Raw genomic sequence first — 22,380 nt, 5'->3', positions numbered from 1 at the left:
TTAGGTATTGCTGCTCTCTACCACAGTCCAAAGACATGCAGTCAGTGGGGATAGGTTTATTTAACAAAAACTGAACCAAAATGCAAAAGCTATGTGTGGACAATTAAATAAACCCCATGATTCAGTAGCTTATGGAATCATCTTTAGCAGCAGTGACTTGAAGTATTTACTTTCTGCATGACTTCATCAGTCTCTCACATTATAGTGGAAGAATTTTGACCCACTCTTCTTCACAATGTTGCTTTACTTCATTGCAGCTTGTGGATATTTATCCACACACAGCTGTCTCAAGTCGGGCTGACAACAGACTTTGACTGGGTCATTACAACAACCTTGTTTTTATTTTCTTTTTCAGTCGTTCTGTTATAGTATTCTGCTGAGCTTGAGATCACAGTCCTGTGGCATGACTCAGTTTCTGCCTCATATTTGACTCTAGATTACTTTGGTATACAGAGGAGTACATGGTTGACTCCTGTTGAGTCCTGTGGCTGCAAAACAAACCCAAACCATCAACTGTCCACCACCGTGCTTGACAGTTGATGTGAGGTGTTCATGTTTTTATACTGTGTTTGGTTTTGGGAACCTTAATGTTGTGCATTATGACGAAACAGGGCACTTTTTTAAAACTCTTGTGGTTTGTTCATGCAATTTTGCAAACTCAAGTTATGCTGCAGTGTTCTTGTAAGATAGATAAGGTTTTCTCTTGTCAACCACTACAAAAAAAAAATCACATTTACAGTGTAATGAATGTTATCATTTAACAACTTTAAGCTAATGGAAGCCTGTAGAGTCTAAGATGTAGCCTGTGGGTTTTTTGCAGTTTCTCTGAGATTTGTACGGTCTGACCTTGGGGTGAATTTGCTGGGACGTCCACTCCTGCGAGTATTAGCAACTGTCTCAACTCTTTTCCACAACAAATAATAAATCCCACTCTAGAATGAAAAACTTCAAATGGCCATACAGTTCTTCTCAGATTGATTGGAAACAGCAGTTGCTTCTTTAAGTTCATTAATGATGTATTTCCTAGTTGGCATTTTGCTAACACAGACCTGCATGCTCCAGACCTGCAAACTGCCAAATCGTCTGCTTTTATAGAGGTGCTCACACTTCCCCATGATCAGTTAATCAAGTGCATTTGATTCTCCTCTGGAAGCAGTGAGGGTGTATTTACAAGTCCAGACTTCACTTTTAATGAAATGCTGTGGCGGGACCATAAGACAGCTGTGCATGAACAAATGCCCACGTGCGTCAATGAAATTAAACAATGTTGTAAAGAAGAGTGGGCCAAAATTCCTCCACAATGATGCAAGACACTGATAAAGTCATTCAGAAAACAGTTACTTCAAGTTATTGCTGCTGAAGGTCTTTCTAGAAGCTATTGAAGCATATGCTGTATACTGCGCCCGCATTTTGGATTAGGGTTTGTTAGACAAATAACAACACAGTGTAATATTTCATGCTTTGTAGCTCATCTTTGATTGTAATACCATCATTTTAAAACCTGCTATGGACCAGATGATTTTTTATGGAGTCCTGATGTATAAAACAATTTATTTCAAACACATCTCAACATGCATAACTTAAAAATGTAAAAAACAAAAAATACTGTAAACAGCCTATGCTTTTGTTACTATTACAATACACCGCCATTAATTGTTGTATTTTGTAGTGCAGTGGTTAGCTGTTATCAGGTCGGTACCTGCTGCCATTCTGTGTGGAGTTTATAGTCCAAAGGCATGCATGAAGGTTAGCTGTTGAGTCTAAACTGGCCGTAAGTGTTTATGTTGTCAGTGTCTGCGTGTTAGCCCTGTGGCTGTCAATCGGTTCAGGGTGAATCCCACCTCTCACCCAGTGATAGCACAGATAGGCTTCAGCCTACGATAGATAGCCAGATAGCTAGATAGATAGAATGACTTGAATTATGCAACAGACTTGACAACCTGGATCCCATGGGAATGTCCCCTCTGTGACTCCCAGGGAATAGACGAAGAAGCCAGCTGGGGTCTGGACAGAAACATTTACTGATATGATCTAAAAAAAAAAGAAAGAAACTCTTACACCTACTAAAATGTAATTAAACTATATGAAAGGATGCAAGACATAGCCTGGCTAGGATCTCTGCCACCTAGCCCATATAGACTAGTTATAAATAATGCTGGAACACATTCCCTGTAGGCTGAATTGCTGATGACAGTAAAATGGGGGAAAACTGTGTTGAAGCAGCTATATAAAGCTGTTTGGTGTCAAACCACATGTGGCTCTAATCCCTCGCCAGCATTTCAATATTCGAAGTACTCTTGATTAGCTGCTGTGGTAGCATCACTCAATGAAAGATACTTCTGAAATCTGTGTTACTATGACTGAGAATATTACTAAATGGAATTTAAGTAGTTCAAAGCTCATTGAATGCTGCAAAAAATGGTTAATATAATGTTATATAAAAACAGACAACGATTTAATATGATAGCAGCAACATAATCTAGAGACAGATATTACTATATTGAAGTGAGGTATAAATAAATATATCCTATAAAGACACGCAATGTATTTTTACAAGCAGACACTTCACAACAGTTTGTATGCCAGAGCAGTCTCTAGTCAGACAAATGAAAATAAAACCAGTTGAAAGCGCTGCTGAGTGACAGTACAAACTGATCCTGAAGTGTGATGGGACTTTATCCAATTACTGAGATGTGTTTTGTAGTAGCCCAAATGGAAGAGACACAACAGCCTTATCCTACAACCCATCCTTGTCATCCTGTGTAAAAAGCCCACGGCTGTAAGCCGTGCCCCAGTAGACGTTAAAAGACTGCATAGATTAAAAATAATAATAATAATAAAAGAATTTTGCTAGCTACAGGTATTTTGTTAGTGCTACAGTCCTCAGTTGTATGTTGTAGTTCCAAGTGTGTGTGTGTGTGTTTTTTCTTAAAGCGTGGGCTATTATTCCTGATATTTTGGGCTCTTTGTCTGTTCTATAAATGCGCTGTAACACAAACACTAGAAATGGAAATATTTTGAAATTCTCTATTATATCAAATGACAAGTTTATTGTTTTATTTTAGCAAAATTATTATCCTCAACTTCACTATACACATCAGTAAGACAGATATAATATGGGTAAAAACAACTCAACACATTTAGTCTTTTCGACATTGTCAAGGCAGCCTGATGAAGTCTAAACCGAGGCTCAGAATGGAGAGGAAAGGTGATTTTGGAGGTGGCATGGTTGTTAGTGCCAGACGGGCTTGTTTCAAAAACTGCTCATTTGCTTGGATTTTCCCACACAACCATCTGTAGGGCTCACAGAAAATGGTATGAAAAAGACAACATATTCAGAGAGTAAATTTCTCTGGTTGAAAATGTCTTATTTATGTTAGAGATCAGAGGATGGGCAAGACTAGATGGCAACAGCAACTCAAACAATCACTTGTTAAATCCAAGGTATGCAGAACAGTACCTCTTGTACAGCAAACTGAATCTTGAAGCAGATGGGCTACAGCAGCATAAAATGATACCTGGTGCTACTCCTGTCAGCTAACTGAGGCTAAAAAAAACTGGACAATAGAGGATTGGAAAAACGTTGCAATGAGTTTCCGTTTCTGCAGCAACATTCAAATTCTAGACTCAGAATTTGGCATAAACAGCATGAAAGCGTGAAGCCCTCCTGCCTTGTGTCAATGATTTAGTCTGGAGGTAATATAATGATGTAAGGAATACTTTTACTTTTACCAGCAGAGCATCATTTAACACACCACCAGAATGTTGTTCCTGTTTGTCCATTTATGACCACAGTGTACCCATCTTCTGATGGCTGCTTGCTTCCAGCAGGATAGCACACCATGTCACAAAGCTCAGATAATCTCAAACTGCTTTCTTGAGCATCACAATGAGTTCACTGTCCTCAAATGGACTCCACAGTCACCAGATCTCAGTATAACATAGCATGAAGCTCTCATGTCAGTATGGACCAAAATCCCTGAGGAATGTTCACCTTGTTAAATCTATGCCATGAAGAATTAAGGCAGTTCTGAAGGCAAAGTGGTTTCAACCCACAACTAACAAGGTGTAACTAATGAAGTGGAAGGTGAGTGTTTAGTGCATATAAATTTGTTATAATGTTATTTACTGCAACTGTGCATTTCCTATGTACATTGTTTGTATTACAAGAGTGGGTCAGCATATTTAGAAAGCCTCCCCATACACATGTTATTCCCAAAGTCGGTTGCCATGACTTTAACAGCTTTAACCAGATGTTCATGTCTCTCACTTTACTGTTCACCTATGTTAAAGCTGCTGTTTCTACATCACCCTCCAGAAAGACTTTCATTTTGAGTTCAAACCTGAGAGAAAGAAGCTGTATGCAACATTAAACGTACTGACACATCATGTGCTTTAGCTTCTCTTGGTTACAGTAGTTGCCTCTAGTCTATCCTGATTCATGAAGCAACATCACTGGACAACCTGAGGGGACAGGAGAGGGCCACTCTCATTTCCTGGTTCTGAACCCTTGGTAATTATCTCGGTGTGCCCAGAGGCCCCAGGAGAGAATGAATGACAGTAATGTTGTGTTTAAAAAAAACAGAATAGAGAAGTATAACAGATATAAAGATCTAATAGGAACACATGCTATGAAATATCACATTTATTTAGTTCTGCTCTTTCATAGGGATCATTATCTTCTGCCTCTCTGTGCATCCCGTACAGGTGGATGCTTATGGTTTATTAAGCAATGGGCCCTAATGGATTTGATAAATTGATTACACAAAACACAACGCAACACATAATCCACATTGTTTCACTGTTAATTGCTGGTGTTTGGAGATAGTAGCTTATGTTTATCTCATTATTATGTAGCTGAAAGGTATTGGTGGTGTTGAGAGAATTTAAAAAAAATTTAGTTTTAAAAAATAATAAGCATCTGAAAATAATACTTTAAAAACTATGTGCCATTTTCAAAATTAGATAAGTTGTCAATACAGGGTTCTTTCATAGTGAAAGTATCTACATCCAGGTAATCCTGGGAGACTTTGAGCACCACAAACTAAACACTAGTGAGTCCCATTATAATGGGATTACTCAATAGCTTACATAGAAGAAAAATAAGAGTCAGCAAAACTGGGTCTGTCCCGGCAGTGAAGTCATGAGAACAGACACAGAGCTGTGACTTCAGTCTCTCTGGTCTCCCCAGGGGTAGACTCAAATCTCTCAGTACCCTCCACTAATGCAGCTCTCCACTATGTAGAAGGCAGAGGGGATAAGATCACTCTGCCCAAATTCACCGCTGCACACACACACCTCACAACTTCATAATCTCTCCAACCCTCACCTACCAAGACAACGCCAGGACGCATGGATCATCTCTTGCTGGCTGGCACAGGGCCGTCCCAGGACACAGACTTCGCTCTATCAGGACACCGTCTCCAGTGTCAGGCAGAATAAGGGTCTTTGTAGTCATAAACTCAATACAGGATATTCCCTAACAGAAGTAGTTGGGTGGTTTTGATATAGAGAACAATATCCCTTTTAGCATGAAATACAACTGAGTTCAAAAGTTAAAAGGAGATAGAGAAACCCCTGCCTGAGTAGAATTTTTTTAAATACCAGTGCCACTTTCAGCATTGTTCTGAATATATTTTCTTCTTGAGCATGTGCTTTGTGAGTAACCAGATTGTTTATTTATTTAAATCTAAATAAAGGAGCCATTTCCACATGTGCTCATAGTTTATTCCACCCTTGTTTCTTTCTGGCTTTCTAAGAGTGTGAACTGTTGTAAAGACACATGTCCTGTTTTGCTTTTTTTTTTCACCTCAACATTCTGACATAATAAACAAAATCCTGCTGAAAGGGACTGGACTGGCACACACAAAAGAGGTACACTGAGGTAGTGAATCACACAGCTGAATGAGGTGGTTATGTAAGACAACAATGCATTTCACTGTATGCATGGATGAAATAATCAAACAAAATAAATGAAACTTAGTTATATCAGGTATAACTTATGTCATCATTTTACAGCTAAAAGTACAAGAAAAAACCAGTTAACGTGGAAACAAACACTAGTTGTTACTAAGTTAAGTTTGGGTTTATTTTAGGTTTGTTATGTCATAAAAAAGCAATAATAATAACACCTACACACGTGGGGCTGCTGAAATTTATAAGTAAATACATCATTGGCCTGGAAAACTGCAAGTATATTAGAAAAATTTGTTCTAAAAAATACCTAAAGCAAAAGCACTTATTAGCCATAAGGATTCATTTCAGAATATCACCAAATCAATATTGTGTAAACAAGTTTAATATGGTAGTTGTAGCTAGTTTTACTTGTTCTTCATACTGCTGAGTAAACTAAACCTAGCTAAAATCTCCAATAAATGAGGTGGTGTATAAAGTCCTGTATTTGCCTCCAAAATTTAAAGGAGTAGAAACAAAAAGTTGCATAACACAAAAAATACTAAGTCATGCCTCTGCAAGAACTATACTTTCCTTCATTTTCACTAACAAACAAAACGACACTGCAAACGGCTAACAAGACATCACACGGGTCAGGCTAAAATAGCTGTTTATATTAGAAAATGATTCAGTTCTTTGGTTTCATGTTTTACCTTTAGCTGGAAGGCACAACAACATTTTTGCTGCCTTCATTTCCTTATGTATAGAAAGGGGTATAAATACAGTGGCCGAGCTATGATTCTTACCTTTGTAAACAGCGTCATCTGCTGCTAGTCGAGCGGAGCTCTGCCGGTATTCCCCTTCAACCAATCCGCGCGAAGAATACTGAAACGTCAGGAGATTAACCAATGAACGGGGACGTCTTTCAAAACAAAAACGTCGCTTCTTGCGTCGTGAAGCTGGGGTCCTATAAACAAATATATTTTAGCGTAAGCTTCTAAAAACTCAAAGCGTCAGGTAGGTATCAGATTTAGCACCGCTTTAAGACTCGTTTTGGTGTTAATTTATTGTGAAAACTGTTTGTTTTCTGTATCCGACAGGAGAAGTTTTCTTTAACTATTTCATTAGCAAATAGCATGAGCTAACGTAGCTAGGAAATAGTGTAAAATAAGCTTGAGTGTTACAGCGAAAAAACGAACAGTGACTGAATGGTGGCCATTTTTATTGATCTTTTCCCCCGCCAGGATGAAAATGGTCAATTTGAAGCAAGCCATTCTGCAGGCTTGGAAAGATCGTTGGAGTGACTACCAGTGGGCCATCAACATCAAGAAAAACTTCCCAAAGGGAGTAACATGGGACTATCTCAACCTTGCAGGTTGGTAGTAGTCTGTTTAAGTATACCGGTTCTTGTGTTTTCTAAAGTTGCTCTAACTGTTCCTTGTATATAATTCAGAGGCTTTGATGGAGCAGGCGATGATTGGACCATCCCCTAACCCACTCATCTTGTCTTATCTCAAATATGCCATAAGTTCACAGGTGAGATAAAGCACTTGTATTTATTTATTTATTTTTTAAAAAGCAAATGAAAACGTGTGAAACTGAGAAGATTATCTAACCTTGTTGGTTGTTTCGCATGTTGTTATTTGTCTCCTCTCTTGCCATAGATGGTGTCTTATTCCAGTGTGCTTATGGCTATCAGCAAGGTAGTTTTCTGCATGACAATACTCAATGCAAAATTGTTTTTACTATAAGAAAATGTGAATGATCTTAATACTTGTCTTTTCTGTGACAGTTTGATGATTTTTCCCGGGAGCTCTGCGTCAAGTCACTGTTAGAAATAATGGACATGTTCTGCCATCGCCTTAGGTATGTTAAGTGTTTCTAATGCATCTGCATGAATCTAATTCACGTCTTTTAAAATTCTGATGGATGCAGAAATGTTTTTTAGAACCAAGGTTTGCAGAAGAGCATCTCTAAATGCACAACACATCAAACAACACGACAAACCATGAAGCCGATGAGATCCAGCCCTGTACTAGCAAGGTGTACCTAATAAAGGGACCAGTGAGTGTGTATCTTGCTTAAAATGTCACTGCTTCTTGTCTCTTATTGATCCAGCTGTCACGGAAAAACAGAGGAATGCATCGGGCTTTGTCGGGCTCTGCTGGCAGTGGTAGTGTGGCTGCTGCAGGGCTGCGCGTGGTACTGTGAGAAGCTCAGAGAACTGGGTCCATCAGCGAGCACAGAGACCAGTCTTGGAGCCTGCCAGGAAAGGCTCCAGAGTTTGATGACCAGCACCAAGAACAGAGCTTTGGTCCACATTGCCAGATTGGAGGACCAAGGTATAGAAGTGTGTGTGGGTATTTGTTTACACACAGGGTTGTGCTCAGTGAAGTCTGGCTGTAATCTGCTGATGTATCAGTACAATAGTGTATAAATTACCCGAGGCTCTATTAACATGCTCTCAAAAGTTTATTGGCAGTTTATTTACCTTTTAATATTAAGTAATTCTAAGGCAAACACCTGCATATGTGTGCAATCTGGCAATTGGCAAAATTATTGGCAGTCAGCCATAGTGATTAAAAAATTTCACTTAAGCTAAAACTGTCATTTTTGGCCAAATCTTGAATGTGTGTTTTTGTGCCGAGCGTGGCATCTAAACACTGTTTCTGCTGCTGCTTTTCCTCCACAGGTTCCTGGAGCAATGTAGAGCAAGCTATGCTTAATTTGACAGATGGTCTTAGTAGTGTGACTAACTCAAAACTGCATACTAAATTAGAGGAGAGCTTGTCACTAGTAAAAAGGTGAGGCTGACATGTTAATAATGAGCAAATGATCCTAATTTGACAATAGTTTCAAGCGTCCAATCTGACTTCTTTGTGCCGATTTCTTCACTCTCTTCTTCAGTATTCCCCTGATGCTGTCTGAGCAGAGTGACCCTCCAGTTTATGCCTCTTTTCCATCAGTTCATGCCTTCATCATGCTGGAAGGCACTATGAATTTGACAGGAGAGATACAGCCACTGGTGGAGCAGTTAATGATGATCAAAAGAATGCAGGTGAATACTAAGCTGTGGGAAAAAAAAAACTGTAAAAATTTAGACTGTCAGATTTTATAAGACAAAGGAATTTCATTACACACAAAAAAGAAAATGTTCAGCTTTTGGCCAAAGTATTACGCAGCCTTTCCTGGTGAGGTTTTGTGTGATGCAAATGGAATCTTTCTATTCCCATCAGAGAATCCCTGCTCCCCTTTTTGTCCTGGAGATATGGAAAGCTTGCTTCACTGGCCTCATTGAGTCACCAGAGGGCACAGAGGAGCTTAAATGGACTGCTTTTACTTTCCTTAAGGTTAGATCCACTTCAACGAGGAAAACTTGGTCATCTGTTGTCTTTTTGTCTGCCTTTTGCTGCTTTTACTTGTTGTTTATATCATTGCCTGCTTCCTTGACTCTGTTTGTTGTGGATTTTTATTGTAGTTTAGAGAAGGAATAGTGTGCAAAATTTTGTGCGGTGATTTTTAAATCTCCCCTCTGAGCTGTCTGCATGAAACTGATTTGGTAGTAATATTACTGTCTACCCTTCACAGAAATCAGATGAAATTAACTTGTGATTTCTTAATCTCAGATCCCACAAGTTCTACTCCGACTAAAGAAATATCCTCAGAGTGACAGAGGACAGGTAAAGTAAATGACTGACTGATCTTTGTATTGGAAGTTAACACCTAGATATGGAGCGCTGGGTGTGTAATGTCATAAACGGTCTTTGTCACTTTCAATCGTTGCAAACGTTTTTCCCAGGATTTCATGGAGGATGTGAACATAGCATTTCAGTACTTACTTAAGCTTACGCCACTCCTGGACAAAGCAGATCAGAGATGCAAGTAAGTGTTCGTAAATGTCACTGGAGATGCCCCTGATCTCATAATAAGATTATATAGATAACACAAGCAGCTATAGCTACTAAGCCTGGTTCTGCCGTAGGCTTCTTCCTGTGAAATGGGAGTTTTTCCTTCCCAGTGTCGCCAAGTGCTTGCCCATAGGAGGTCATCTGATTGTTAGGGTTTCTCTGTATTACTGCAGGGGTCTTTACCTTATAATATAAAGCACCGTGAGGTGACTGTTTTTGTGATTTGACATTATATAATTGAGTTGAACTGAAATGGCAGTAATTAAATATCTTTTATATTCAGGTGCTGCCGTCTGTGACATTGTTAAAGCGGCTATTATTAGAATTATTACCCATCTTCCATTTACCATCTTGTATTCTAATAGTATAGCTGTTTATGTTTACCTGTATATACCAAGTTCAATGATGTTCCAATTTTTAAAAATTTTTCCCTTTTGCTTCTTTACGTAGCTGTGATTGCCTTGGAATGCTCCTGACAGAGTGTAATAAACTCGGGCTGCTGTCGGATTCAAATACAGTTAACCTCACATCAAAGCGGTATGGGTTTCTCTGCTATCAGAAAACATGCGATTATGGATATTTTAGGACAAAGATTACCTATATTTCTTTTTAAAAATTTTAATTATATTGATGAGAAATGAGAATGGAATTTTATCCACTATATTCATGTCATTTCCCCCAACACCTCCATCCTATCCCCATCCTCTTCCCCGTCCCTTTTTATCCTTCTCCCCCTGCAAATTTGATTCAGGACCGAGGACAGGGAGTTCGCCCCCAGGCTAAAGACTGCAGAAAATGCTAACATCCAGCCTAACCCAGGCCTCATCCTGAGGGCGGAGCCCACTGTTACCAATATTCTCAAGGTAGCACCCCATAATCATGTTTGAATTGTGCATGTTTTTAATTAAATTAAATCAAAATGCAGATGTAGTGTTGGCCATTGACAGAAGTGCCAAAGAAGGTTCAGAGAATCATGTATATGATTGTAAAAGTGATCCACAACCAATGAGACCTAATGTCTGAAAATATCAGAATCAATGTGTTTTAAAGGTCACAACATTACAACAGCTTAGTGGGGTTTTTTTAAAAAAAAATACGAGTATAAGTTTTCCATCTTTGTTCATTAGACAGTAGATGCAGACCACTCTAAGTCTCCTGAGGGTCTGCTCGGTGTTCTTGGCCACATGTTGTCTGGGAAGAGCCTAGATCTGCTCCTGGCTGCAGCAGCAGCCACTGGGAAACTCAAATCCTTTGCCCGGAAGTTCATTAAGTGAGTAAATTACGCTTTTGAACTTTTAGTAACAAGAACTTTGTAAGACCGGCAATGTTCAAGTGTTGGGAGATTATGTGCAACGTCATCTTGAACGTGAAGTTTTCGTGTGTTACTGTGTAATGTTTCATCCCCCTGTTTTGTTCCAGGCTTAATGAGTTTCCCAAGCACATCAGCGGGGAAGGATGTGAGTTCAAATACAAGAGTGGCATGTTCCGAATAGGGAATTTCTTCTTTCATTCACACGATCTTTCAGTGGGATACTAACACTGTGGATGTTCTCCTCCTTTCCGTTAGCCAAGTCTGCGTCTGTACGGGCTCTGCTCTTCGACATCTCCTTCCTCATGCTCTGCCACGTGGTGCAGACATATGGATCTGAGGTTAGTTCAGTTTGACAAAGTTCAAGTGCACAAAAACAGCCCAGGAATGGCTTTATTGCAGCTCGCTGGACGGCTTTGGAAAATGTAACAGAAGACTTTCTGTTTTCACAAGTTTTAAAACTTTTACTACTGACAAAGACATTGCCCATCGTCATTCATACTGCACTGTTATAATTAGGTAATAGATGTGTATGAAATGTTTTTTTTCACTGCATACTATAGAAATTACTTTATTTATATATAATTTTACAGTGAATCCACTGTTTAAAAAAACAGTTTTTGTGAATTAACAAAAGCTTTTATACTTACAGGGCAATAATTACACAGAGCTGCCAACAATTCCAATGTCATTTTACACATCTCTTACAATTTAAGCCCAAAGAGTTTTAAATTTAATTTAATTTTAGAATTTCTTTAATTTACAACTGCAACATTTCTTTATCTTGACAAAATATTTTTTTTAAAAAGAGAATTTTTCCTTTTTCTTTTATTAAGAGATCTCAGGAGTTAAATGTGTAGTTAAACTTCTTTATGCTGACAGAAAGGGGATTTCTCTGGTAGGCTGTATGTGGCCCTGCGATGTAAAAATGAGTTTTATGTCGTTGAAAATTCAAGTCTTAACTATGTTAATTGTGGACAGACTTACTTTGCATCTGTATTAAGCAACAAGGCTTTTTTGCATATTAAAATATTCTATAAAGGTCTTCGCTAGCGTTAAAAAGGGAGAAAAATGTGGTGGTCACCTCAAAATAATAAACAGTAGAGATACTGTCTTTTTGAGCAGACTGTGATCAGCTGACTTTTGTCCAGGTGATCCTGTCAGACCCCAGTCCTTCAGGAGAGACGCCCTTCTTCGAAACGTGGCTGCAGACATGTATGCCTGAAGAGGGCAAGACTCTGAACCCAGAAAACCCCTGCTTCAGACCCGAGCCTGGGAAAGTGGAGAGCCTGGTGACCCTGCTGAACAACTCATCAGAGATGAAACTAGTGTGAGTGAAATCTGTAAATGAATCATTTACAGTCAGTGCAGATGTTGCCTGGCATTGCTGCGGTAATTAACTTTAGATCTTTTCTTTAGATGGTGGCATACTCAACCCCGTCATGAAGTTGCTTAACACCCTGAACTTCATTTACATGCCTGAATAACAATTACGATAGACGTAAAAGAGCACAGTTTTTTACTGTACTGTATTTTTGTTTGACATAAATGTTTCTGATTTTAACTTGCACTTATTTAGTGTTTAGAAATGTCTTAAACGTGGCCAGCAATGCTCTGAATGTGGGTTTTTTTTCCTAACCTTGTGACAGGCAGGTGAAATGGCATGAGATCTGCCTTAGCATTCCAGCGGCCATACTGGAAGTCTTGAATGCATGGGAGAATGGTGTGCTTTCTGCAGAGGCGGTCCAGGTTTGTCTAGCTTCACTATTTTTCCTTCCTGTGGGTAATAAAGATTTCTTGTGGTTTCCTAAGTATCTCATGTCTGTGAAGGTTCTCAGTCATCCAGGTGATCGTAGTCAAAGGAGCTAGCAAAGAAAAGCGTCTTAAAGAAGTCCAGATGCTTTTCTTTGCAAGCTCCTTTGACTAAGTATCTCATATGATTTTCAGGTTTCAACCCTTCCCACCCTTGTATTTCGTTGAGTCATGACTTGACATTTTCCACTGAATATGTCGAGATTACTTGAGTAAAAAAAAAAAAAAAAAAAGCTGTGAAAACGCGCATCATTAGTGACGTCTAATAGGTGTAGCCAACTTGTCACTTCTTCCCTATTCCTTTCAACTTTGTTTTCTAATGCAAAGTGGGAGGATGCCCATTTTAGTCAGAATTCGACAGTCTCTAACCCTTCCTTCTCTTCATTCTGCTAATCACATCCTTCCTCTTTCCTGGGTGCTGCCATTGCAAGCGTAGAAGATTACTGACAATATCAAGGGCAAAGTGTGCAGCATGGCCATCTGTGCGGTGGCATGGTTGGTAGCCCATGTCCGGATGCTTGGAAGAGATGAGAGGGAGAAGCCCCAAACTATGATCCGGCAGCTTGTAACGCCACTTTATGGGGAGAACACTCTGCAGTTTTACAATGAACGGTACAAACGCATAAAGAGCACATCCACACCAGCACCCACCGACTTTATATTTTACAAATTCTGAGAAATTTCCTTGTTCTGGATTCAGTTTGATTCTCCGTCTCTCATCACCCGAGTTAAAAGTAACATCATTTTCTTCCACAATCTCACCAGCGTGATCATAATGAGCTCCATCATGGAGCACATGTGCGCCGACGTCTTCCAACAGACGGGTGCCACCCTGCGGTCCCCAGTGGAGGGCCAGGAGCCGATCCCCTACCGCAACCTGCTGCCACCCAAAGAACCCATCCATACGGCCCTCAGCAAACAGTTCCAGGCAGTGCTGCGTAAAGGCTGGGTGGACAGCCGAGCTCTGCATCTGTTCGAGAGTCTTCTCAACATGGGAGGTGTCTTCTGGTTCACTAACAATCTGGTCAAGGTACGGGGATAAAAGGTCTGATGGTTTATGCAGTGACCATCGGCAACACTATCGATCTTTAAAGGCGAATTATTTTTATTTATTTATTTTTTAACTTGAAGATTTTCTTTATTGGCTTCCTTGATCTATTACAACTTTACTTGAGCAACCGTTAGCCAGAAACATAGTTAAATTTTGAAATTTAAGCAGAAAAAGTGAGAACATCGAGCCAGAGCAAAGACGTTAGTGAAACCAATGTGGTTACATTAGATAAAGAAAAGCTTTGCATGCATTAATTTCCTCATAAAATGTTGACGAATATGTGATGTATTTATGTACTTGTTTTTTACCCAAGCCTGTAGCTGTTTCTTTGCACGTCATTGACCTTAAATAGTGTTCGTAGGAGTCCGTGTTGTCGGTTGTGCAAACATTTGTGCATAAAACACTGTTGACATTATTCCGTTGCACTAATGGTCACTAATCTCATTTTATTCAAATCAATGTCCAGTTTTTGAAAACATGAAACTGTTTCTTAACACAGGAACTGTTAAAGGAGACACGGCAGGAGTGGGCCAATCGAGTGGTAGAGTTACTCTACAGCATCTTCTGCTTGGACACCCAGCAGATCACCCTCACGCTGCTAGGTACCATACTGCCCAATCTACTCACAGACTCCGCCCACTGGCGCAGCCTGGCAGACCCACCTGGAAAGGCACTGGCCAAGTAAGAGAAGCTTAATACCCTAAGGGCAGCAGTCGCTGTGGCGTTTTTGACTTCCGGTTTTGACTTTTGTCTCTGGATGTCCCCTCAGGCTGTCTGTGTGGTGCGCACTCAGCTCTTACTCCTCTCACCACAAAGGTTCTTTCTCAGCTCGCCAGCGCAAAAGGCAGAGAGAAGATATTGAGGTAAAGAAGCTCTTTAAAAATAAAAATTTTAAAACTTGCTAAAATTAGGAGAACATGTTTTCTGTAAGAGGACGTGTTTGAGTGTAAAAATACTGACATGATTCCTTTATTATTCCCTGCAGGACTACAACAGCCTCTTTCCCTTGGATGACACTCAACCATCTAAACTCATGCGGCTGCTCAGCTCCAACGAGGATGAACCTGTAGCCCTTTCCAGTCCAGGTTAGGCCCCTTTGTGCCTGGATTTGAATACACCGTCAAATGATAAAGCCTGTGGTTTACAGATGTCTGAGCTGGGGATGATAATGGTGGTAATACCAGAGAGTTTCAGAACTGTAACAGCAAGTTACTTCTAGTAAGCACTTAAAATGCTTTGTGAACTGGTCTTCCTCCTCATTAATTATCCTTCAAGTGCATTGGCTGCCAGCAGGTTCTAACTTGAACGTTGCCATCCAGTGCTTCTTGCTTTGAGCAATTGTGCAGTTAGCATACCCCCTTCACCCTGCTATTCACATGACTTAAAGTAATGAGCATTTATATTAACTGCTATGGAAATTTTCCCTTGTTTAGTTTTACACAGAAACCCCCACACAGGATGTCAAACTTCAGTGTTGCATGACTTAGGAAAAAAATGCTTTGATGTTAAGACTGAAAGTGACACTGGTTTTCTTGCTACGTAAAGTCAATCATTTAGAAACCGTTCATCAACGCCGAATGCCTCACTTTATAGACTTTTTAAAATTTTATTATGAATAAAATACATCTTTTAGCGCAAGGAGAAAGAAACATTTATTTTCCATGTTAAGAAAAAAATCAGAATTAATTTTTTTCATTAAAAAAAATCATCTTTTCATTTTTAGTATCATTGAAATGTCTTATTCCAGGAATTATGATTATGATGTAAGACTGCAGTGGAAACCAACCGTCAACAAATCCTTAACTTCCTTTTTCACATCCTCTAGATTTTTAAATGTTTTTTTTCTTTTTGGGGGGGATAAAATTTCCTCGAATGACTAAATTAGTAGAACGAAAATGAAACTTGTCAACTCATCCATCACATCTTCCTTGTCTTCCTGCAGGAGACCGGTCTATGAGCAGCTCTCTATCTGCCTCACAGCTCCACACTGTCAACATGAGGGACCCCCTCAACCGAGTCCTGGGTGAGAATTTTACCAGCATCTCTTTTCTCTCATCCCCATTTCTTTAATAGAAATGTCTAAATTACGATGAACAAATTCAAGAAAAATCCTGAATTAACTAATCAAGGAAACGATTTGATGGGAAACTGGAGAGGCTGGTATGTTGCTGTGATTAAAGCCACAAGATCTCCAATTCTGAAGGCCCAATGGGACCTCATCCAGCCCTTGAATATGTTTGCAAGGCCAAACACAGAGCTAAGACACTCATTATTTTCATGTAAAGTGAATTTTAGTGTGATGTTTTGTTTTTTTTTTCAATCAAAGTCACGCTAAAAGAAATGTCTGACATTACTGAGAATTATATTTTGCATGTTTAAAGTTAGCAAGAATGCTATATTTTATATGAATGTGACTTTTTAAAATTTGCATGATTTTTTTTTTTTTAAATATATTAGAAAGAACCTTTTTTTGCCTCTGCAAAACAACACAAAAGATTTTAGACCAAAACGTTGTAATTAAAGTGCAAAAGCTTTAAGCTTTATTTTAAGTTTAACAAAAGTATTACATCAACTGCTTAGGAATTGCAACCATTTTTATTCATAATGCCCATTTTCTGAGGCTTGGAAATAATTGGATATTTACTGAAAAGCGGATTCATGACTAGGTGAAGCCTGTTTCCTCTTTATATCATGACACACTAACAGTTTATAATATCTGTAGTTGATTCCATGTGTTGAACTTGTATTTGTCTTATCACTGGAGCTTTCACAATGAAGTCCAAAGAGATGCAAGCAGAGAAGACTTTCATTAGACTAACGGAAATCAAAATAAAACTTAGAGAGATGGTGAGAAAAAAAAAAGCATGAAGTGGTCAACTCAGCAAAACCAAACAGTGTTAAAGACCACAGAAGAAAACAAAAGTGCATGATCACAGAATTATTTCCTTTAAGCATATAACCACATCAAAAACACATTGAGGATGTAGGCGTAGCATTTAAAGGTCTACCATCAAGAGACACCTTCGTCAATGGAAAATTTGTTGATGGTGTGACTGCTGATGGAAGTAGCAGGATGAAGTGTTAAATGCATGGGGCTGTGCTGTCTCTCAGAATCAGCCAAAGTCTGCAAAACTGATTAGTCAGCATTTCACGATGCAAATGGATAATGACCCAAAGCATGCTGAAAAAACCAGCCCAAGAGTTTCTCGAGGCAAAGAAGTGGGATATTCTTCAGCGGCCAAGTCAGTCAACCCAAGTGAGCACTGCAGAGAGACCCACTAATAAGCGGCAATTGAAGGCGCTTGCGGCAATCAGTATAGTTAACTTTGTTAGTTTGTCCAATTACTTTTGAGCACCTGAAAATGGGGCACCATATATTAAAATGGATGTCATTCCTAAGTGTTTAATGCACTACTTGTGTTAAGCTCTTTAAATTCAAAGTGAAAGTCTTCTTTCCAGTCAAGTATTTCAGATTATTTGGCTGAAAATCCACTGTGGTGTTATAAAAAGGCACAAAAAAGGGTTATCATCCAAACTTTCACGGGCCAAACGATAAACATGACAATGTCTGGGTTTCTGGGGTGGGACCACCTTGGGTCAACCGCCTTCCGTGTATGCTCATTTAAATTAAGATCTGGGGAGACTGGGGTTCTTAGGCTTTTTGTCATTTACTCGAACCTTTGTCGAGCAGTTTCTGCAGTGTGGCAGAGTGTAGTGTGCTGCTTTGGGAAACTGCTGTCATCAGGGAGTGCCATTACAACAAATGAAAGCGCTTGATCAGCAATAACATTTAGAAAGTTGATTGGGTTAATCTGGACCTAGCCTTTTTTTGTTAGATGCTCTCCTGATGAACAGATTTACTTACCTGGATGATTAAACATGCATCAAAACATTTAGATGGGTGGTTCATGCCAAAGAATGCTAACACCCAGCCCAGCAGTGCACTGCAGCTACTACTCATCTTGTCAGTGGTGTTGATATTGGGGATGATTTGATTTGGGATATAAAATAATTCAGCAGGATAGTACTTACCATCTGTTCTCTTTCTTTTAGCCAACCTTTTTCTCCTCATTTCCTCCATCCTTGGCTCAAAGATGGCTGGACCTCACACCCAGTTTGTGCAGAGCTTCATGGAGGAGTGTGTTGAGTGTCTGGAGCAGGGAAGCCGTGGGAGCATCCTGCAGTTCATGCCTTTTACAATGGTGAGTTATGAGCTGTGAGGGGAGAGGCCAGACAGGTGGAGATAAAGGAGGGAGAAGGATGACTGCTTCTTTAGATATTATCGGGAAGGGTTCAGGAATCCTGCTTACAAGTGTTCTACTGCCTTTAAAGACTGAGTGTTCTGATAAGATCAAGAGGGAGTCTGAAGGTCATAGCACAGATGCTTCTTGCATTTGCAAGAGATATTAATCACTCCTACAAGCTTCGAAATGTTAGGGTTGCCACATTTTCAAAACGCGTGCAGAGTTTGAAATGGAATAAAATGCCAAGAACAAACCAGAATTGATAACAGAAAGGAGAGGAAAAAAAGAGTAATGGACAAAAAATGGTAAATGGCCTGTATTTGTATAGCTTTACTAGTCCCTAAGGACCCCAAAGCGCTTTACACATTCAGTCATCCACACATTCACACACTGGTGATGACAAGCTACATTGTAGCCACAGCCATCCTGGGGCGCACTGACAGGCAAGACAGAGGCAACTTATCTGATTTAGTGGAACATCTTTTTCTAGTTCTGAGAAAAAGTATTTCTTAATTCTTTTCTTTTGTTCTAGTTATATTTTACAATGAGTGTCCCATGAAAACCAGATCAAGGGTCAGGAACACACCCACTCAAAAAGGAATGACAATTAGCCTTGAGCAACACAATAAAATTCTTACTGTTTCTTGGGAAATACCGCCTCTCAGAATAACAGTTAATTTTCTTTTTTCTTCTGCACATTTAGGTTTACGAGTTGGTGAAGCTGCCCGCTCTGGCCAAACCTAAAGTTGTGCTTGCAATCACTGACCTGACTCTGCCGCTGGGGAGACGTGTAGCTGCCAAAGCCATCTCTGCTCTGTGAGGCTCGGGTTTAAATTTACCTCCGAAATAAATCGAGGCATCGACGGATTTATCTTCTGTTGGTGGGCAACAAAAGCCCAGCGGAGGGCTGAAAACAGTTTGCAAGAGCTCTGGACTCACATTGTTTTGATATTCTTTTATATATTTTTTTCTCACGCTTGTAAATAATTTTGGAATAAATAAAGAAATCAGACAGAAAATCTTTTTTGCTTGCCTGTGTTTATTGGTTGCATTTGTTTTGTGAGTTTTTGTGACACATCATGGTGAAATGGCACCTCTGTGTTTTTTGAGTTTCAGTAACATGATGTGTGGCCGCTGTCGTTGTTGTCCCTTGAGTCAGAATGATCACATGCTAGCCAGCCCAACACATGACACCATACACAAGGCACTGTGGGTCATCTCTTGTCACAGTCATACACCGCTTGCAACACTTCTTAAAGGACATCCGTCTGGTTCAGTAGCGGAAATAATGACAGCAAAGTCCTTATTTCACCCTTTGTTGCACTTCTCTATTAGAGTAGTAACTTCACTGGAAGTTCAGGTTTCATTTTATTGTTTTGTATAATTATGCATGTTTTTTCACAAAGAGGTACAAATGTTTTTCAGAAAATGTTTTTTTATTAAAAAATAAGAAAATACAGACATTATTATTATTATTATTATTATAATTTAAATAAAAATAATACAAAAATATACAATTTTACTCTTGTTCTGCTGTTGGTATCGATTAACGTGCCACCAACACCTTAAATCAACTGTCAAATACCTTAATGTACTGCTTTACAGAGCATTAGTCAATTGTGTTAACATTTCCTTAGTTTTAACCTGTGAAAATAAATAGTCCAGTCCAGTTCTGTTAATAAATATATAAATATGAAATGCAAATACAAAAATAAATAATGCTTTCACAGATCAATAAATACCATAACGTACATTTTGGACATGAGCCAAAAGCAAAGTGTGACACTTTTTGGTTAGGACTCTGTCTCCACCTCTGTGCTGCGGTCCAGAGTCCTGAGGAAGCGGACCAGGTCCTGAATGTAAGACTGGAGGTCCACCAGAGTCAGGTGTGCTGCCACCTGAAATTCATAATCTGCTGGTAGATTTAAGGGCGCGGAGGGTTTGGTGGGGTGGGGTGAACCTTGCGGATGGACAATTTTTAACATCTAAAAAAGCAAAACAAAGAAAATGATTTTAAGCATTAAGAAGATGCAACATGCAAAAACAATTTGCCAGACTGGCTGCAATTTAGAAAAATTCTACCTCTTTGATCTGAATGGCGAGGTCTCGTACATCAGCCATTAGCTCGGTGACTTTATCTTTGTTTGCCAGCTTGGGGTAGTTTTTGAGGGAGCTCAGCAAGGCCCGGTACGTCTGCAGACCCTCATAGAGCTGTCTCAAACCGTCCTCCTTATGGAAGAGAGAGAAAAAACAAACTGGTCATCGTGCCTGCTTTTAGACTCTCAAAGCATGATGACAGTTCACTCTCAAAGAATGCTTACCAAAGTGACGTTTTCTGACAGGGCTTTGATATGAGGAGCAGAGGGGATGCCAAGCCTGGACCTCATGATCTCAAACTGCGCATTATCTGTGGAGTTCAGCTGCAGAGTCTACGATAAAAGAAATAACATCAAATGGTTAAGGATGTATAGCAGCGAGGAAAACAAAAAACATGCCAGATGTTGATAACTCAGTTGCCTGTCATCTAAAAACAAAAAAACATTGACAGACATGTGCCGTTTCTTTTCCAGAGACTGTTCATATCAGTCATTACAGCTACATAAACGCATTTCAGATACAAACGCCGCTGACTGACAGGCTCCTTACGCTGACAGCACATTATCAAACACAAGTCATGACGCAGAAGCTTTAAAGAAATCAGGCAAAACTGCATTAGTGTGTCTCACCTCCGTCTTAATGCAGGATTTGTGTGTTTCGGGGATCGAGAGAAGGATCTTCTCTGTCAACTGCTTGCAGTTCTGTACAATCTTTTGAAATTCCGGACCTTCAACAAGTGCGCTTCTTTCCGGCAGAGGTGCGCTGAGGGCGAACGTGGCCATGTAGCAAGAAATAGCGAAAACTGCAAAAAAGAGAAGCAAACAAAACAAAAATTAAAAAACAAACAAACAAAAAGCTCAAGGCATCAGCGGCGTAACATAGAAACAACCCCGATATTCATCCAGTACGCTGTGTGGAGGCAGAGAACAAAAGGCAGAACAAAGCCTCCTCTCAACCGGTCCTCTCTGCTGCAGATTTGGGCATGTCCCCCCTTGGGGCTAAATATGTGCAGCAGTTGAGAACAGCCCGTGTAATGTGAAGCTTGAGCCAAAAGTAACTGCAGTAGATCAGCATGGTGGAAAAGAAAGCCCGAGCAGATGTTTTAAAAAGCACCAGATGTTAACACAGAATAAAAGCCCTATTAATGAATCAAAACATCTGGTGCTTCTAAAACAAACCTGCCTTTCTATCAGTCAGAGATGTCTGCTTGTCCAAAGGCTGATCCTTTGAATTTTTCTTGTAGCTTCCTCTACAGACTCTACAGAGTGTTTTCGCTCTCTGGGGACGATCAGCAGAGAGGAGAAATCAGTATTCTGTAAGGATTGCCTCACTACTCACCAGTCAGAATGTGCATGGCCTCTGCTAGGGAATGCCTTAAAGTATTGACCTCTAGTGAACACCATCAATGATTTATGGTACGCTTATATATGTAAAGCTGGACCGTGTGGAGGAAATTCCCCCAATTACTCATCCGATGGTGTTTCCATTAAAAGTGTAAACGTTTGCACTTTTAAAAAAAAAAATTTTAAAAATTAAATACAAATTGTTGGTCCCAATAAGTGAGTAGTAATTTAATCAAGTTCACACTAAAAAAAAAGTTTTTTTGTTTTTTTTAAGCATTTTTAGCATTTTAGCAATAACAATAATAACAATAATAACAACAACAATAATAATAATAAGTATTATTATAATAATAATAATAATAAGTATTATTATTACTATTATTAATATTATTAACAATAATAATAATAATAATAAATTTAGGAACAAAATAAAAAATAAATAAATAAATAAAACACTTGTTTTAAAAAATATAAAAAATGTTTGAGTCACATTCAAATATAAAATAACTAAATTGAAAAACGGACACAATATCAAATAAATCTATAATAATAATAATAATACTAACAGTAATAATTAAAAAGTAAATTCAAAAAGTCGTAATGAAATTTGTTAAATGGATGGACCTGATTTTTATTTATTCATTTATTTATTTATTGTAACAAAAAAAAATTTTAAAAGAAAGAAAGAAGAAAGAAATTTGACAGTTAAGTTATACAATTCTAG

The 22,380-nt window shown here is 39.1% G+C and overlaps 2 protein-coding genes across 4 annotated transcripts; one reads left to right on the top strand and one right to left on the bottom strand.

Annotated features, from left to right (window-relative positions):
- The first annotated feature begins 6,793 nt into the window (after nucleotides 1-6,793).
- med24 (mediator complex subunit 24) lies at nucleotides 6,794-19,229 on the top strand. Of its 2 annotated transcripts, none has more exons than XM_005939559.3 (26): nucleotides 6,794-6,909; nucleotides 7,137-7,267; nucleotides 7,346-7,428; nucleotides 7,557-7,595; nucleotides 7,685-7,758; nucleotides 8,011-8,234; nucleotides 8,585-8,696; nucleotides 8,800-8,950; nucleotides 9,129-9,242; nucleotides 9,519-9,572; nucleotides 9,692-9,774; nucleotides 10,251-10,337; nucleotides 10,564-10,663; nucleotides 10,928-11,070; nucleotides 11,220-11,257; nucleotides 11,368-11,450; nucleotides 12,261-12,439; nucleotides 12,759-12,858; nucleotides 13,358-13,533; nucleotides 13,687-13,951; nucleotides 14,472-14,653; nucleotides 14,742-14,835; nucleotides 14,958-15,057; nucleotides 15,915-15,995; nucleotides 18,026-18,174; nucleotides 18,920-19,229. In XM_005939559.3, the coding sequence occupies exons 2-26, from the start codon at nucleotides 7,138-7,140 to the stop codon at nucleotides 19,034-19,036; spliced, it is 2,958 nt and encodes a 985-aa protein (XP_005939621.1). In that variant the 5' UTR covers nucleotides 6,794-6,909; nucleotide 7,137; the 3' UTR covers nucleotides 19,037-19,229. The 2 variants fall into 2 exon arrangements, with proteins under 2 accessions (XP_005939621.1, XP_005939620.1); XM_005939558.3 differs by having other exon boundaries at nucleotides 10,552-10,663.
- Nucleotides 19,230-20,008: 779 nt separating this feature from the next.
- LOC102291899 lies at nucleotides 20,009-21,705 on the bottom strand. 2 transcript variants are annotated; one of them, XM_005939568.2, is made up of 5 exons: nucleotides 21,652-21,705; nucleotides 20,943-21,115; nucleotides 20,538-20,645; nucleotides 20,299-20,445; nucleotides 20,009-20,201 (listed from the first exon to the last, which is right to left on the bottom strand). In XM_005939568.2, the coding sequence occupies exons 1-5, from the start codon at nucleotides 21,665-21,667 to the stop codon at nucleotides 20,010-20,012; spliced, it is 636 nt and encodes a 211-aa protein (XP_005939630.1). In that variant the 5' UTR covers nucleotides 21,668-21,705; the 3' UTR covers nucleotide 20,009. The 2 variants fall into 2 exon arrangements, with proteins under 2 accessions (XP_005939630.1, XP_005939631.1); XM_005939569.2 differs by lacking the exon at nucleotides 21,652-21,705 and adding an exon at nucleotides 21,496-21,645.
- Nucleotides 21,706-22,380: the final 675 nt, after the last annotated feature.

This window comes from Haplochromis burtoni, unplaced genomic scaffold, assembly GCF_018398535.1.
Source record: "Haplochromis burtoni strain Fernald_Lab_line unplaced genomic scaffold, NCSU_Asbu1 Contig_268, whole genome shotgun sequence".
Classification (NCBI taxonomy): Eukaryota; Metazoa; Chordata; class Actinopteri; order Cichliformes; family Cichlidae; genus Haplochromis; species Haplochromis burtoni.
This window is presented reverse-complemented; position numbering and strand designations above follow the sequence as displayed.

Excerpts from the sequence above, each read along its gene's own strand:
- med24 (XM_005939558.3), top strand. The coding sequence starts at position 7,138 with ATGAAAATGGTCAATTTGAAGCAAGCCATTCTGCAGGCTTGGAAAGAT. Across the intron at positions 9,775-10,250 it reads AAAGCAGATCAGAGATGCAA|CTGTGATTGCCTTGGAATGC; the intron begins GTAAGTGTTCGT and ends TTCTTTACGTAG. Across the intron at positions 10,664-10,927 it reads CTGTTACCAATATTCTCAAG|ACAGTAGATGCAGACCACTC; the intron begins GTAGCACCCCAT and ends TTTGTTCATTAG.
- LOC102291899 (XM_005939568.2), bottom strand. Across the intron at positions 20,446-20,537 it reads TGTCAGAAAACGTCACTTTG|GAGGACGGTTTGAGACAGCT; the intron begins GTAAGCATTCTT and ends CTCTTCCATAAG. Across the intron at positions 20,202-20,298 it reads TCGCCATTCAGATCAAAGAG|ATGTTAAAAATTGTCCATCC; the intron begins GTAGAATTTTTC and ends TTGCTTTTTTAG.